This window comes from Gavia stellata, chromosome 30 (assembly GCF_030936135.1).
Source record: "Gavia stellata isolate bGavSte3 chromosome 30, bGavSte3.hap2, whole genome shotgun sequence".
NCBI lineage: Eukaryota > Metazoa > Chordata > Aves > Gaviiformes > Gaviidae > Gavia > Gavia stellata.
This window is the reverse complement of record NC_082623.1, coordinates 7,583,369-7,598,553: the sequence shown is the minus strand read 5'-3', so window position 1 is coordinate 7,598,553 and position 15,185 is coordinate 7,583,369. Positions and strand designations below refer to the sequence as shown.

Below are 15,185 nucleotides of genomic sequence, written 5' to 3'. Positions count from 1 at the left end.
CAAAGCCTTTTCATAGATGTTCTTACAAAATATAGCACAGGAAGCTCTTACATGCATGTATAATTCCAAACAATGTTGTCTTTTCCAGGGATGTTAGTTTTTCTGTTCCCTTCAATATTATGACCAAAGTCACCTTTTAAATCACCAGCAAGACTGTGCTGACTATAGGCTGAATGCTTTGCTTGACTTTTCCTGATTTCAGTGCAGTTTTTCAGCTCCATCAAGAAGTGAAGTATAAAGAAACAGGAAAAGACTCTCTTTCAAATCAAAACTATTGTACTCTTCTGACCGATTTAGGCTTACTGCTTCCCACTAGGAAGCTGAGTCAGAAGCTCAGAGTTACCCTGGCAACATGCAGGGCACTACCAATTCTGGCCATTTTCTTTAGACAGGAGCTGTTTTCCAACTTCATGTAAGAGATCTGAAGTAGGTTTGAGGAGACCCGAAAGGACTGGGTACAGCCCTCAATGCCTTTATGCTAGAAAGAATCTACTTAAAACAAGCCAAGAGGTACGTCCCAAATTGATACCCTGCTCTGCCAGATCCAAGCCACCGTGTGTAGCTTAAGGGAGGAGTTTCTCGCCACACCTTGGATTGTACTGAGTACTGGTCTCTGTGAGATATGCCTTGGTTATGGCTCATCACATACAGAACTGAGTATCACCACCTATTATGATACAAAGTTTTATAAAGGCAGTTCCTGAAAAGCTCAGGAACAAAATACAGCTCCTTGCACTTTTTGTTCGTTTGTTTGATGCAGGTGGGAAGATGTGAGGACATCTGTGCAACTCCTGTGGCTAAAATCCAGTCTTTCAAGTAGATCCCTCTCTCAGGAAAAATTTTCTCTGAATAGCACACTGGTGAGAGCACATCATTTGTACCTATCCACAGCTCCTGTTCTGATTAAAACGTCAGCGCTGTGCCTTAGGGATTTCCTTTAAACCATAGATTCAGCACAGAAGACATCAGTTTTAGTCTCTCTTAAAAGACTGACTTCCACAGTCCACTTTAGAAAGGTGCAGCTGCCCTGGGAAGTAGCAATCTGGCCAGACAACACGTGAAACTCTACTAAATGTAAAATGAAAGCCTAACTACAAAAAGAAAAAAGAAAAAAAAAAAAAAAAAAGAAAAAAAAACCTGTTAAATTTGAGCCCTGGTTTCACCTGTTTCAGTGCAAGTGCTTGTGGTTGCACTTTAAATAGTGTTATGGTTGACCTCTGTTCTCCTTTTAGAGTGGGAGAGTCTAATTACAGGGAAGGGAAAGTAGTAAAATTAGTGTTAGGCTGTTGTGCAGTCAGTCAGCTACTTGTGCTCTGTTACAGTAGGGTGTTACTTGAGGCTCTGCAAACTTGCTGCAAAGATGTCACGGGTGAGAATTCCAGGTAGGTCTGAAAGCAAGTAGTGAGACAAGGAGCCACAGGGTAAGCTTGTTAGCCTGTAGTCTCTGAGATTTTGATGGTGTGGTATCTTTGCAGTCCAGGGGACCTCGCTGGGGGCTTTGAGCATTTTTCTTCCTGCTTGGAGACATTTTTGGATAGTGCAGCAAAGAAATAGCATTATTGTTTAAATCTTGCCCTGCTCATAATGAAGAAAAATATTGTCCCTCCTGCAGTGTAATGTATCCTGTAATGATACCATTAAATCAATGTGGAAGGGGTTGGAGAGAATTCAGGGCTCTCTGGTCAACCTGGCTAAGCTCAGAAGATGTGGGGTGCTGCAGTCCCGAGGGGATGGAGAACACAAGCTGGGCAGCAGGAGTAGGGCCAGCCAGGCTTTGCAGAACAATACAGAGGGACGTGTGACTGCCATTACAGAGCCCTGAAGAATATCAGTACCAAACAGTTCTGATAAACGCACGTTTAGAATTGCAGTGCTCTGTGGTGCGATAGACACTGTCCTAGTACGTGAAGCTGGTATTAAAGCCTGGCCCTGCAACATCAGTGGGAGTTTGTTGACCTTCATGAGTGTAATTTTCATCCACTAAAGAGATGAAAGGTCAAACTAGGCATTTCTGGGATGCTTAGTTTGCAAATGAATACATGGAGTTCAAATGCCAGGAGAGTATATTCTGCAGGCTGGACTTTGGGAAGTCAGCAGCTGGTGACTTGTGATGCCAGAGTTCCAGTCTGAATTTTTTGGGTCAGATGGAAAGGGCATGAGTTGCACCCCCAAAATGTTGATGCCACACTGTATGACCAGGAGTGAAGGTCTGTGGTACTGCAGTGTCTCAGATCTCTGATCCCGTTAGTGAGTAAGTGGAGATGTGACCATAGGCAGCAGGAGGATGAAACTTAGCATCTTTGAAATGACCATCTATCCTGATCTTCACAAAGTATGGCGAGTCATGGACAAAAAATAGCAAAGCAGCCCCATTGCTCCAAGTCACTAAAATATTTGCTTTCTTTTTCAGGCAGGAGAATGCTGTTCTGCCCTCTTAAGTTGTTCCTATGCTCTTCTGCATCCCTGCGCCTGGGCGCAGGTGTAGGGAGAGACCTTCCAAGACAGCTCAGTCTTGTTAGATGACTAGGTATCTGTTAGTTGCTTGTCATGTTGACTGAGGTGATCTAGGTTGTAGAAAATGCTGTTCCCCTTGGACAGCTGCAGGGAAACCCAGAGACTGCTGTAAGGCAGAAGCTCTGCCAAAGAGCCTCAGGTTGGATGGTATCTGAAATGCAGTTCATTTATGTGCACATCACCGAGGCTGTATGGTGGAAGAGTCAACAGTGAACTTGTACAAAATGACAAGTGCTGTTCTTTCTTTTGTAAGTCGAAGGCTTTGGCTAAACGTGTACTTTACTAATCCCTTTTTAATCACTGATGTGATGATTAGGCAAAAAGGCTTAGATTTCAAAGGGCTGATCACATCTGGTTTTATTTTGTTTCTGTTTTATCTCAAACAGCAGAAGACAAAGGTGAGTATTGCTAGGCTTTTTATATGCTCTGCTGTGCTACTACTGCCTAGACATGATCGTTGGAAACAAACAGCAGTTACATAATCATGGTGATCTTTCAGGACTTTGAGAAAATGCTGTTTCTCAGCAGTGCCAGCTGTGCCCCTCACTGTTTCGTGGAATGGTTTCAGCTTTTTGTTCCTTTGATATATGGAGCTGCTATTTGTTAAATACTGTCCTAGCAGCCCGGAACTCTTGCTTAGGAGATAAACTTTTTTAGTGGAGTTCTTTCCTCTATGGCAGGAAGTGAAACATTTTGCAATTTCCCTTGCACCTAGTCACACCTTTGTTGGTTTTTTGGGTTTGTGGTGTTTTTGAGGGTTTTTTTGTTTTGTTTTGTTTTTTTTTAAAATAGAGATCCAGTCTAAAGTAACTTCTTTTGAATGCATCCTGCTCCTAGTGGATTTGATCCATGAGGGGACAGATGCAATGCTTCATCTCCTTTATTCAGGTTCAAGCCTGCAGTATGGTGCCCCTGCCCTCTTTTTCCTACTTCATGTTTGTTGAGGCCTTATGTGTCAGCAGAAAATATTTCTTGCTGAGACACCTGTCATCACAGAGTCCCTAACGGTGGGCAATAATGGGATAGTGCAAAAAAATGCATTTTGTCTTCCAAGAAGCATGTGGGAGTCCATTGATGATACAGCAGCTTTACAACAGCAAGCAACTTCTGTTACTGAAATCCTGTTTTTGTTACACTGCACTGCTGAGAAATGGGCCTAGTGCCAGAATTTTCCCATGTATTTGTAGCTCAGCACAAGCCCCTTTGCCTTACCATGTAACAGCAGGGAAAGGAAGCCCCTGTGTTATGCCCCTCCACTAATCCCCAGCCTAGGACCTTGGAACTGCAAATTCAGGGCTACAGGGATAAACTGTTTTGATCCCCCCAACATCCTGTGTGGAAAAAAATGGCTAGGTTCATTACTGAAAATCTCTTGTAGGTTTGGCATACTTCTGCCATACATGTCAGTCCTTTCTGCTTTGGTCCTCATCTGCTGACCGTGTCCTGTCTGACATGTCAATGGTGTGGTCCATCCTTCAGCATCGATCCTCACTACATTTCATGCTGAGCTGCCAACTGCTGGCAAAACCTGCTTGATTAGCATCCATATGCTGTTATGCAAATGTGCACTTCCAGGAGTTGTTGCCAGAAGAGCCCTTGGGTTCTTGTTTTATAGTATTTTGTAGGCAGTGGAAGGGCTTTTAACCTTCTTTCTCCTACTTCATAAAACTTGAGCCAACCTTGTGTCAATGGCAACTTTTGTAGAGCCATATTAGCTGGCACCTTTGCAGCATGCTGCACATGATGGGCTGGGAGGGCTCTACTCCACACAATGGTTTGCTAGCTAGGAGCTTGTCAGCTGCACTGTGATGGCAGGAACTAAGTGCTTGAGCTGCCAGCTCTGTCCATCTCCATCTATATCTCTGTCTTCATCTTGACTGGATGCCTTGTGGAGCAAGTGGATCTTGGGCTTCCTAGAGCCTGTAAGGGCTTCCTAGCCAGTACGGGCTCTGCTAGTCTTCCCCTCTTCCCCCCAGTACATGTTCTGATAAGTGCCCTTCCCCAGGAGTTCCTTCTTTCTGGGCCTTTTTGCGCTACTCTTGGACTGCGGGTTGTATTTACCTTTTCTGGTGTGCTGGGGGTGTCTAGGTATGTCTGCAGCCGACTGTGTGCGGCCCAGGCTCTGTAAGCTTGAGGCAAATTTTGGAGGTTGCTCAGAGTCTTCCAGGCAACATGGGGGTGTAGGTGTCATAAGGAAATGACAGCTGAGCATTAAGCTGACTGGAAGGGGCAACGGCCTGTTAGGGTGGCTGGGAACCAGATGCCTGTGTGACCCTGCACTCTGCTCCTTCTTCTTGCAGAGATGGATGAGGCAATGCGCTCCTTTGCAGAGAAGGTCTTTGCCTCTGAGGTGAAAGATGAGGAGATCAGGCAAGAGATCTCTCCTTTTGATGTGGAAGAGATCTGCCCTATCTCACGCCAGGAAATGAGAGCACACATGATGCTTCAGGAGAGCTCTGCCACAGCAGAAAAGCGGTGAGCAACAACCAGGGCAGCTGGGGAAAGGAGAGGAGCATTGTCTGCACGTCCCCAGCCAGAGCTGGAAGAAAGCAGGGGGAGCATAAATCAAGGTCTGTGAAAACAGCTCTCCACACTCAAGGGATAAATCCTTGGTAATCCCAGGGCATCTGTCAGGTACTTCAGGGTTTCCCCTCCAACTGTTCCCACTGTTGGACAGAAAGACACCCTTGGCCTGTTCCCTGGGTGTCATCACAACAATGGCCACAGAGCTGTTGGAGAGGAAGACTTGGAGACCTTTCTCGGGAAAGGTGTGACTTCCAAAGACCGTGCTTGAAAGTCTGCAGCTACTTTGTGTGCTGTGGCCTCTACTCTTGGCAGTGTCTGTTTAAGGTGCTCAGGAAGCACCAGGGAGATGATTTGTGTTGTCCATAGCTGGAACGTGGCTGCGGTAAGCGCCCCTGCACCTGCGTGCGGCCATGGAGTTGGGGCTGTTTGTCTGAGGCTTTCTTCCCTGGCAGGAAGAAGCGCCTGCTCCGCCTGAAGACAATTGCATTGGCAGTCCCTGTGGCTCAGAAGTCTATAACCAGATTGTCCGCTATTGATGAGGTCATCTCTACCTCCCCCCTGTACCAGACTGTGCCTGACTTCCAGCGGGTACAGATCACAGGGGATTATGCCTCTGGGGTAGGTACTTGCATGGCTATACCCTTCCCCATGCTGACTACCACCTTGTCTAGTCCCTGCTGTCCCTCAGTAGTGCCCAGTGTCACAGGAGTCTGTACCAGGTGCAGTGGGCATAGTCTGTCTTCCGGCTCAGTCTGTGTCTCATGAGCATCTGCTGCATCCCTGGAGGATCCGGAGCTGAATTCCTTAGCAGGAGTCTGTGGGGTGCTGCATGCTTCCCATGGGATTCTCTGGACAGGGCAAAGGGGAGGGCATGGCAGGGTAGGCTGTGCTCATTCTGTCACAGTCTGCTCCTGCTTGCACACAGCTATATCTGTCTGAGATGTATGCACGTCACAGAATCCCGGAATGGTTGAGCTTGGCAGGGACCTCTGGAGGTCACCTGGTCCAACCCCCCTGCTCAAGCAGGGTCACCTAGAGCCAGTTGACCACGACTGCTATCACATCCTGTGCTAATTCCTTCTCCTCCTCCTCCACAGCCTCCTGTTACATTTGTGCTCCTTCTGAGATACTGCTGGCAGGTTCCTACCTCCTGGGCTGGAGCAGGTTGCTCAGCTTGGAGTTGCATAGCAGAGGAGCAATTAGGGGAAGCTGGAAGTCCCTCTGTGCACAGGCACATTCCTTCTGCCATGACTGTAGCTAGCTGCAAGTGCTGCATGGTATTCTCACATACTGCTCCAGTCTGACCTCTCTTGACTGCCCAAAACACTTGTCTGTGCAGTAAATCAAAAATTCTTGACACATTGGCTCAGTGTATGTTGTTGGTCCTGCTTCAGTTTCAGCCTGGGTTCCAAAAATAGCTTTTAGTGTTTTGCCCAGGCCTGGCTGCCATTTCAGTGCCAACTACGGTTTGCAGTGAGGAATGTACGAGGAGATGGCAGCTGGAATTCATTGGTTCTGGTGTGAGGGAATTCCCTTTGCCATGTCTAGGACTTTGCCTATCATCCCTTCTTTGCCCTGCTCAGGCAGAGCAGTGGGAGGGAGGGGCTGATAAGGTATGTATCTTGCTATGAACAAAATTGTCCTCTTTACATCTTGGTGCACCAGGATATCTCTCGGGCAGCTAGGTTCCTGTTGTGTGGCTGTGTTCAGCAACAGCCCTCTTGCAGGTGACGGTTGAAGATTTTGAAGTTGTCTGCAAAGGCCTGTACCGTGCTTTGTGCATCCGGGAGAAATACATGCAGCAGTCTCTGCAGAGGTTCCCCAGGACCCCATCTCAGTACCTGCGTGCTATCGAAGGCAAGGTCTGGAGGGCGAGTGACACTGGCCCAGGTACATCCAGGCACTTGGAGGGTTTTCCTCTCTGGCTTCAGCATGGGGTGGGCAGAGGTCAGAAAAGGGTTACAGAAGTGCTCCACAGGGGACTCGCTTGCCCAGGCCTCCTCTTCAGTGTCACAGTGGTGGGGCTGTCCCTGCCTTCTGCCTGGGGTGGAGGAGCATGGCAGGCTTGTGGCGTTTTGGCTGGCAGCCTGTGCGTCATGGTATTCTCCTTTTGGTCCAGTGTTCACCCCGCCAGTGAAGGATGGACAGGATCCCTTTGAAACTGGGAATCTCGCCGAGGACCTGGGATACCATGTCCAGATGACAGATGGGGTAGTTTACATCTATGGAGACGAGGCAGGGGTTGGCAGAAATGAGCCAAAGGACCTGCCCTATCCCAGCCTCGAGCACTTCATTGATGACATGAACTTCCTCTTGGCCCTGATTGCACAGGGGCCCGTGTAAGTGCACAACCCAGCTCCTGTCTCAGCGGGCAGACGGAGGTCAGGGCAGAGCCAGGGTTGCCCCCTCCTCTTCCTGGGAGGAGGGAGGGACCCGCTGATGACATACCTGCAGCCTGCTGGCTACCAGAGCGTGCTTGGTGCTTGCCAGCCGCCTTGATTGGGGTCTTAAGCAAAGTCAGCATTCAGGGATTGGAGACTAGCCTTGCAGGTGTGCTCACACCTGACCAGGCCTTCCTTTGAAGCTCTGTAATAGAGCTGGGAGAAGCACCTCAGGGAAGCAGACCAGGGCAGCATGAGCTCCTCCACCTCAGGTGAAAGCTGCATCCCTGAGTTTGATGGGCCATGCCCCTGTGTTGAGGGGTAAGGAGCCCTATCACTGTTCTGCCCTTTGCTTTCGCTAGTAAGACCTACGCTCATCGGCGTCTGAAGTTCCTCTCATCCAAGTTCCAAGTGCATGAAATGCTAAATGAGATGGAGGAGATGAAAGAGCTGAAGAACAACCCCCACCGGGACTTCTACAACTGCCGGAAGGTAAATGGCAAGGCTTACAGCCCTAGTGACTCTGAAGATGGGCTGTCTTGGTGCCTTCCCTTCCTTGAGAACTGGATATTAGAGTCAAGGTCTGTGGCACCTGCATTGTTCCCGCTAATGGGATGGTGCTGACTGGACTGCGCTTGGCCTAGGCCTATTGTGTTCATCTGCTGGGCTGAGCCATGCTCCCTGCACAACTTGGGCTCACCCAAGGGGTTTGTTAGCCTCCCTGTGATGGTACCTGAGCATCCCAACTTGAAGCTAGATAGCTGTCCCTCCGGTTTCTCAGGTGGACACACACATCCATGCTGCAGCCTGCATGAACCAGAAGCATCTTCTGCGTTTCATCAAGAAATCGTACTATGTGGATGCTGACCGGGTAGTTTATGATGCCAAGGGCAAGCAGCTCACCCTTAAACAGCTTTTCCAGCAGCTCAATCTGCACCCATATGACCTCACAGTGGATTCCCTGGATGTCCATGCTGTAAGTAGTAGGGCATTTACTGTAAGACCACTCTTGGATCACTCTCATCCACCCATGTAGGCATGGCTTTTCCCCTCCCTGTCTACCCATGACATGTTGTGCATGTTAGTGTTTGTGGCAGGAGGTAGCAGCTCCCGTTTCGGTTTGTTTGGATCAGTTGCTGCTCAGCTGGTATGCTTGGACCCAGTGCGTGTGTAGTATTTGCCCCTGATCCTCCCTACTCCAGGGGCGGCAGACATTTCAGCGCTTTGACAAGTTCAATGCCAAGTACAACCCCGTGGGCGCCAGCGAGCTGCGTGACCTCTATCTGAAGACGGAGAATGCTATCAATGGCGAGTACTTTGCTACCATCATCAAGGTGAGAATACAGGGGAGGAGAGAGCTGTTAAGCTGTGGTGCTGCTGTGCCCAGGGGCTGGAGGGTCCTCGTGCAACTGTCTGTTCTGGTTTGCAGGAGGTTGGCTCTGATCTGGAGGATGCCAAGTACCAGCACGCGGAGCCTCGCCTCTCAATCTATGGGCGATCAGCTGAGGAGTGGCCAAAGCTAGCCAACTGGTTCAACAAACATCGGGTCTATTCCCCCAACATGAAGTGGATGATCCAAGTACCCAGGATTTAGTATGTGCTGTGGGTCCGAGAGAGCACTGTGTCTTAGAGTGCACTATACCTCATTTTTTATCCTGAAGGGATTATGGGAACAGTGGGCCATGTTGTTCCTCTGCTAGCAGCTAATCCTTGCCTCTGTCCACAGTGATGTGTTCAGGTCTAAGAATTTCCTCCCACACTTTGGGAAGATGCTGGAAAATATCTTTGTTCCTGTGTTTGAGGCAACTGTCAATCCTCAAGCCCACAAAGAGCTGAGTGTCTTTCTACACCACGTGAGTGTCACCTGATGATGTTGTCAGGGTGTGGCGAGCACTCACATTCATGTTTGTGCACGAGAAATGGGGTATTGGCCCTGGCATGGAAAATGTCATCAGTGGGCTTGGGGCCCTACTGCCACATTCTGGGAAAGGGTGTGTGTGTCCAGAAGTGCTGGGAGGGGTCAGACTCCCTGAGCTGGCTGCTGTGGGGCTGTGAGAAATGCTGTCCACTCACCTGCTGGAGAAGTGGTTTGGTATGAGCTTTATTTCTCGCCCTTGATAGAGCTTGGGGGTTTGTGAGGAGCAAGGTCTGCAACCTTGCCTCTGACTCCGCTCTTGGGGAGAGCAGGGGTACAGGCTACAGCTGGGCTATGGCAAGCTGCAGTGGGGCAGGGTGAGCCAGCCTGCCTGGGCATGATGAGGTGGGGAGCTTTGAGATGCAGCTTTTTTGTTACCTTGCCAAGCAGATCACTGGCTTCGACAGTGTGGATGATGAATCCAAGCATAGTGGACACATGTTCTGCACTAAAAGCCCAAAGCCAGAGCAGTGGACTTCTGAGAAGAACCCATCCTACACCTACTATTTATACTATATGTATGCCAACATCCTGGTGCTTAACAACCTACGCAGGTGAGGCCCAGGATCTGCTAAGGGACCTGCAATGGGCTGGCAGAAGGGGGGCTGCCTCATGAATTGTCTAAGCTCTTTGTTGGTGTGGAAGAAGTAGGGCCCTCCTTGCTCTGCCACCGGTATAGTTTGGAGCTTCATGTCCCAGAGCAATCCAAACACTCCTTGGTAGGAAGTGTGATGGACTGGGGTGAAAACTTTGGGATTGCAGAGATGCATCTATTGGGTGCACAGAAGAGAAGAGAGAACAAGTAATGTGCTCCTAGGTCAAGCTGTATTCTTGGGGACCCACTGGTAGAGGCAGAGCTGGACCTGAAGTCAGGGAATGTTGCATCACATGCCACCTAACCCTGCTGCTTGCCTGCTCTGAGTCCTTCTTCCATGTGCCTAGGCAGCGTGGTATGAACACGTTCCTCTTCCGTCCACACTGTGGGGAAGCCGGGGCCACCACACATCTGCTTGCAGCCTTCATGACAGCAGATAATATCTCCCACGGTCTCAACCTGAAGAAGGTAAGTGGAGTAGTCTGTCACAGAGCAGCCCAGGCACCACAGAGAGGAACATGTTCACAGCTGGCCTCCACTGTAGCTGACAGTTAATTGTGCCTTTGCTTTAGACTGACACAGATAGCCTGGCTTCAGGCAGATGTTACATGATTCTCTGGGCTTCTCCAGACATGTTTGGGGATGTAGCTGAGAAACGTATTCAGATTTTAGGGGTTCAGCCTCACAGACCTCTCAGTGGATACATGTTATCACTGGAGCCAGATGAGTTCTGAAATCAGACAGGTTTGAACTCACCTGGCCTCTCGTGCTCCGTATGGGCCCTGGAGGATTGCTAGCTTGCCTATCTCTTTTCTTGCACACGTGAGCACTGTGTACCAGATTTCCTGGCTGGGGCACGGGGCTGATCTGAGGAGTGACCCCGGAGAGGTGGGGGATGCAGCAACTTTATCACTAACGTGGCAACTCTGATCATCTTTGCAGAGCCCGGTGTTGCAGTATCTGTACTTCCTTGCCCAAATTCCCATTGCTATGTCCCCACTCAGCAACAACAGCCTCTTCCTGGAGTATGCGAAGAATCCATTGCCTGACTTCCACCAGAAGGGCCTTATGGTGTCCCTTTCTACGGATGACCCCATGCAGTTCCATTACACCAAGGTACAGCATGAGCTGATCACGTCCTAGTGCTTGAGCACAGGGGCTGCATGGGCCTCGTTTTTCAGGGAAGCCAGCAGCATTGGCAGAGGGTCCAGCATGCCGGGCCATCTCTGGGACAGCCCTTGCAGCAGCATGGGCTGTGCCGGCAGAAGCTGCTGGCCTCTAATACCGCCTGTGGCTGCAGGAGCCCCTGATGGAGGAGTATGCCATTGCGGCCCAGGTGTTCAAGCTCAGCACCTGTGACATGTGCGAAATTGCCAGAAACAGCGTCCTGCAGTGTGGCCTGTCCCATGAGGTAGGTGCCCTTCTGGGGAGGGCAGGCGTGGCCCTGCCCGCACTGGTCCCTGCCTGCCGGGGAGAGGGGACCAGGAGAGCTGCTCTGCCTGCGTGCTCAGGACAGGGTTTCTCCGCAAAGCCTTGAGGGAGCCTGGCAGCAGCCAGCGCTTCCCGTGGGTGCTGCCGGCAGGAGCCTCTGAGGTCTGCACCGCTGTCCTTGTCCCTGGCAGGAGAAAGCCAAGTTCCTGGGTGAAAACTACCAGGAAGAGGGGCCCCAAGGCAACGATATCCGGAAGACAAACGTGGCTCAGATCCGCATGGCCTACCGCTACGAGACCTGGTGCTACGAGCTCAACCTCATTGCTGAGGGCCTGAAAACTGACTAGAAGCGTGGACGGGCTTCCGGGCCTGCGGCCGCGGCTGGAGGCAGCGCCCGGACCCCGCGGGAGCCGGGCCGGGCCTGCCCAGGGGCGTGCTCGGACCTTGCGGGCCGCGGCGCGTCTCCGGGTCCGCGGCGGCCGCGCAGTAAAACCCGCTTGTGAGCAGCTCCGTGCGCCCTGCGGCAGGGGGGCGGGGCTGCCGCCTGAGTGACGGCCGCGCAAGCGAATGGGCGGTAGCTCGGTGCGCGCCGGGAGCGTCCTGCGACAGCGGGGCCGGGGCCGGGCTGTGGCGCCGGGTGAGCCGGGGCGGGGGCGCGCGTGCCGGGCGCCCGCGGCGGGGGAGTGGGGCCGGGCGCGGGGTGGGGGGGCGGTGGGGAGCGGAGCGGCGCTGCGAGCAGGCGCGGCGGGGCTCCGGGCGGGCGAGCTCGGCCCGGGGGGGGTTAGGGCTTCCCGCGGCGCCGCTGCCGGCCTCGGGGCTGCTGGCGCGAGGCTGCGCCGTCCGACCGCTGCCGGTCCCGGCCCGCTGTGCAGCGCGCTGCCTGCCCGGCCCCGGCGGGAGCCTGGGGGTGCTGGGATCGGGTAAGGAGGCGCTGCGGCGGCGTCTCTCGCCCCTGAGCGGGGAGGCGAGCGGCGCGGCGGCCCGGCTGGCGTACGGCATGCTTGCGGGGTGGCCGGTGCTCGGCGGTCCCCGGCTGGAGCCGCCGCCGGCCGCGGAGCTCTCGAGAGGCTGTGGCAGGGCTGGCAGCCCTCTGTCCCGAGGGGTCCCCATGACCGGCAGCGGGAAGCAGCGACTGGGCCGTTCCCCCGTGGGCGGGGCGGGGAGTGAACGAACGGGAGCTGCACCCACGGAGGAAGTAGGTGCCTGCTCGACCCCGCCGGCTGCCTTGAGCGAGTCGCCAGCCTCGTGTTCTCCCGCAGCCCCTCGGCCCGGAGGAGAGGCGGCGGCGGGCGGCTCTCGCCGATGTATGCAGTGGCGGAGGGAGGGTGCGAGGAGGGCCCAGACAGGCTCCGTCCAGCGGTGCCCGGTGACGGGAGCAGAGGCCACGGGCACAAACTGACACACGGGAGGTTCCCTCTGAACGTCAGGAAACACTTTCTCGCAGCGAGGGCGACCGAGCGCTGGCACAGGTTGCCCAGGGCGGTTGTGGGGTCTCCCTCCTCAGAGGAACCCAGAAGCTGCCCGAGCACGGCCCTGGTCAGACAGCTGGAGGTGGCCCGGCTCGAGCAGGGGGTTGGGCAAGGTGACCTCCGCAGGTCTTCTCCCACCTCGACCACTCTGGTTCTGTGCAGTGTTTCTGTAGGGCAAATTGTTTACTACTAGGCTGTGATGTTTTAGGGTTTTAGGTAGCGCTAGATATTCGTGCTTTGTTCCACCGAGGTGTGCAGGCTGGAGTAGTTGCAGAGGTCCTTTCTGGCAGTGCTGTCCTGGGGTGCAGGGTGTAGGCTGGCATGCTGGACCAGTCTCCCCTTGCCTTTCCCGGTTCACTGTGCAGACCCTTCTGTTCCAGCTACCGTGGTTGAACGCAGCCTATCTGAGAGGGCATCTGGTTACCACGACTCTAATAGAGCCCTAGTAGCGGTGGGAGCTCTTTCTCTTGACAGCTGGGACTTGCATCAGCCCTAATGATGGAAGAAGAGTAGAAGAGGGATTGCAGGAAAAACAGCCCCTAGAAATAGGTATTTGGGCAACGGCGGTTGTGGTTTCTGCTGTCCCTGTCTGTCAGAGTTACAGAAGGGAGGGATGAGGAGTGAGCGGTGACCTTGCTGCATGGGAAGGGAGGGTGGAGCAGAGAAATGAGAAGCTGCTGAACAAGCCCAGGCGCTGCCTCTCCAGGGCTCTTGTCAGCTGGAGGGGAGGTGCAGGAGTTTGGTCCAGCCATCCACTCAGTCGCACACGGGCGGGTGAGGGAAAGGCCCTAAGCAGGGTATTTGCTAGAGTGATGGAAATGTCCTGACCAGGGTCAGGAGCCCGGTGGCTCCCCAGGGGTGTGATACGCCTCTCGATTGCTACTCAGACTGGTCGTCCTTTCAGGGGCTTGCAGGCAGGATTGGGCAAATTGCTTCCTATCTGAGCATTTAGAAGTTAAACTCCTGCAGGGGTAGGATGTGGGGAGTGAAGAAATGGACCCCGAAAGATTCCTGGGCAGCCTGTCCCAAAAAGCATGTCTCTTGGGCTGTGTGTTCCAGTTTGCCTTGAAGGGAAGGCATGTGCAGAGAATGTCTGAGGGTGTTGGGTATGAGGGGAATAAATGGTGGCAGTAGCGGCCTTGTAAAATGTTCCTGCTTGAAACAGCTGGCTGGACGATCTGTCTTGGAGTGCTGAGTCCTAGCACTGTGCTTGGCAAAATTCTCATCTCAGTCTTCCAGTATGGATGTGGCATATTCCCTGTAGCTCTGGGAACATGTTATCTGGATGCATGTTGGAGAGGTTTTCTCTGGATGCATGTTGGAGAGGTTTTCTGGTGCTGCTTTGGTCTGCGCCCTCTGAACCTCTTGGGGCAGCTGCCTCCACACTGCTGAGGCTTTTCCAAAGGAATGAGTGGCCGGTTGTTGTGGCCCCACACAGCCTATCTGCGGTGGCCCTTGAAACATAAAGGTGGTTGTGGCTTTATGGTGATGTCAGCCCTGGGGGAAGCCTGGAATCTCACCTCTGACAGTTGCACCAAGAGACGGCTCCAGGATAACTCATGTTTAACTTTCTCGCTGTCCCCACCTTGGCTCTTAGTTCTTGTGTGAAGCTGCAGCATTCCTGGGGCGTGCAGCCAGCCTGTGGTGTAGCGTGTGAGTCAACTGCTGTTTTCAGTATTGCTAACCTGAGCATTCAGATACTGTGAGTCAGGTTAAAAAACCCACGACTTTAAAAATAGTACACTGTGGGTTCTGTCCATGTGTCCTCTGGTATGAAAGCCTTCAGGGCTTACATGTTTAAAGTGTGTGCGTTTTTTAGCATGGGTAAAAACTTACTTTCAAGAAGTTCAATTTCATCACTTTGGAAAAAGACTGAAAGTTGAAAGATCCAGATATATCTTTCTCGTCAGTACAAAAGTCTTAGGACCCATGGCAGAGGTCAGACTTAACCTCTTTTTGCCATGTAATTAAGATTAGTATCATGTTTACTGTGTCCAGGGGCTGTGCTCTACATGGCCAGGTATCTGATGAGGTGGAACTCCATTCCCCAGCATGATACGCAGAAGCTTCGAATGAGTTAATGACCAGAGTTGCTTTGTATCGAGATGGAAATGACTAAGCCTACCGCATTCCTGAAGTGTTACTTATTTTGATATAAAATCTGCTTGTTTGGTACCGCTCATGTCTTTCAGGCATTAGCATGGCAGAGTTTTGTTCAGAAGAGCTTCAGGCGTGTTCTGGAGCTGAACAGAATGGGAGTAGCTGAGAACTCTGGAAGTCCTTGCTGCTGTGCTGGCTGTCCCCTCATGCCTCCAGGGCTGAGCTGGCAACTTCCCTAGACTTCAGAAGACCAG

The 15,185-nt window shown here is 52.3% G+C and overlaps 1 protein-coding gene across 1 annotated transcript; it reads left to right on the top strand.

Moving 5' to 3' along the window:
• Positions 1-1,360: 1,360 nt before the first annotated feature.
• On the top strand, positions 1,361-11,709 carry AMPD1 (adenosine monophosphate deaminase 1). The gene is made up of 16 exons (XM_009815818.2): positions 1,361-1,382; positions 2,901-2,912; positions 4,815-4,989; positions 5,493-5,658; positions 6,768-6,930; positions 7,160-7,379; positions 7,784-7,913; positions 8,203-8,397; positions 8,624-8,755; positions 8,851-9,014; positions 9,148-9,274; positions 9,727-9,890; positions 10,279-10,399; positions 10,874-11,047; positions 11,232-11,342; positions 11,554-11,709. Exons 1-16 carry the CDS (start codon positions 1,361-1,363, stop codon positions 11,707-11,709), a joined length of 2,232 nt encoding a protein of 743 aa, XP_009814120.1.
• Positions 11,710-15,185: the final 3,476 nt, after the last annotated feature.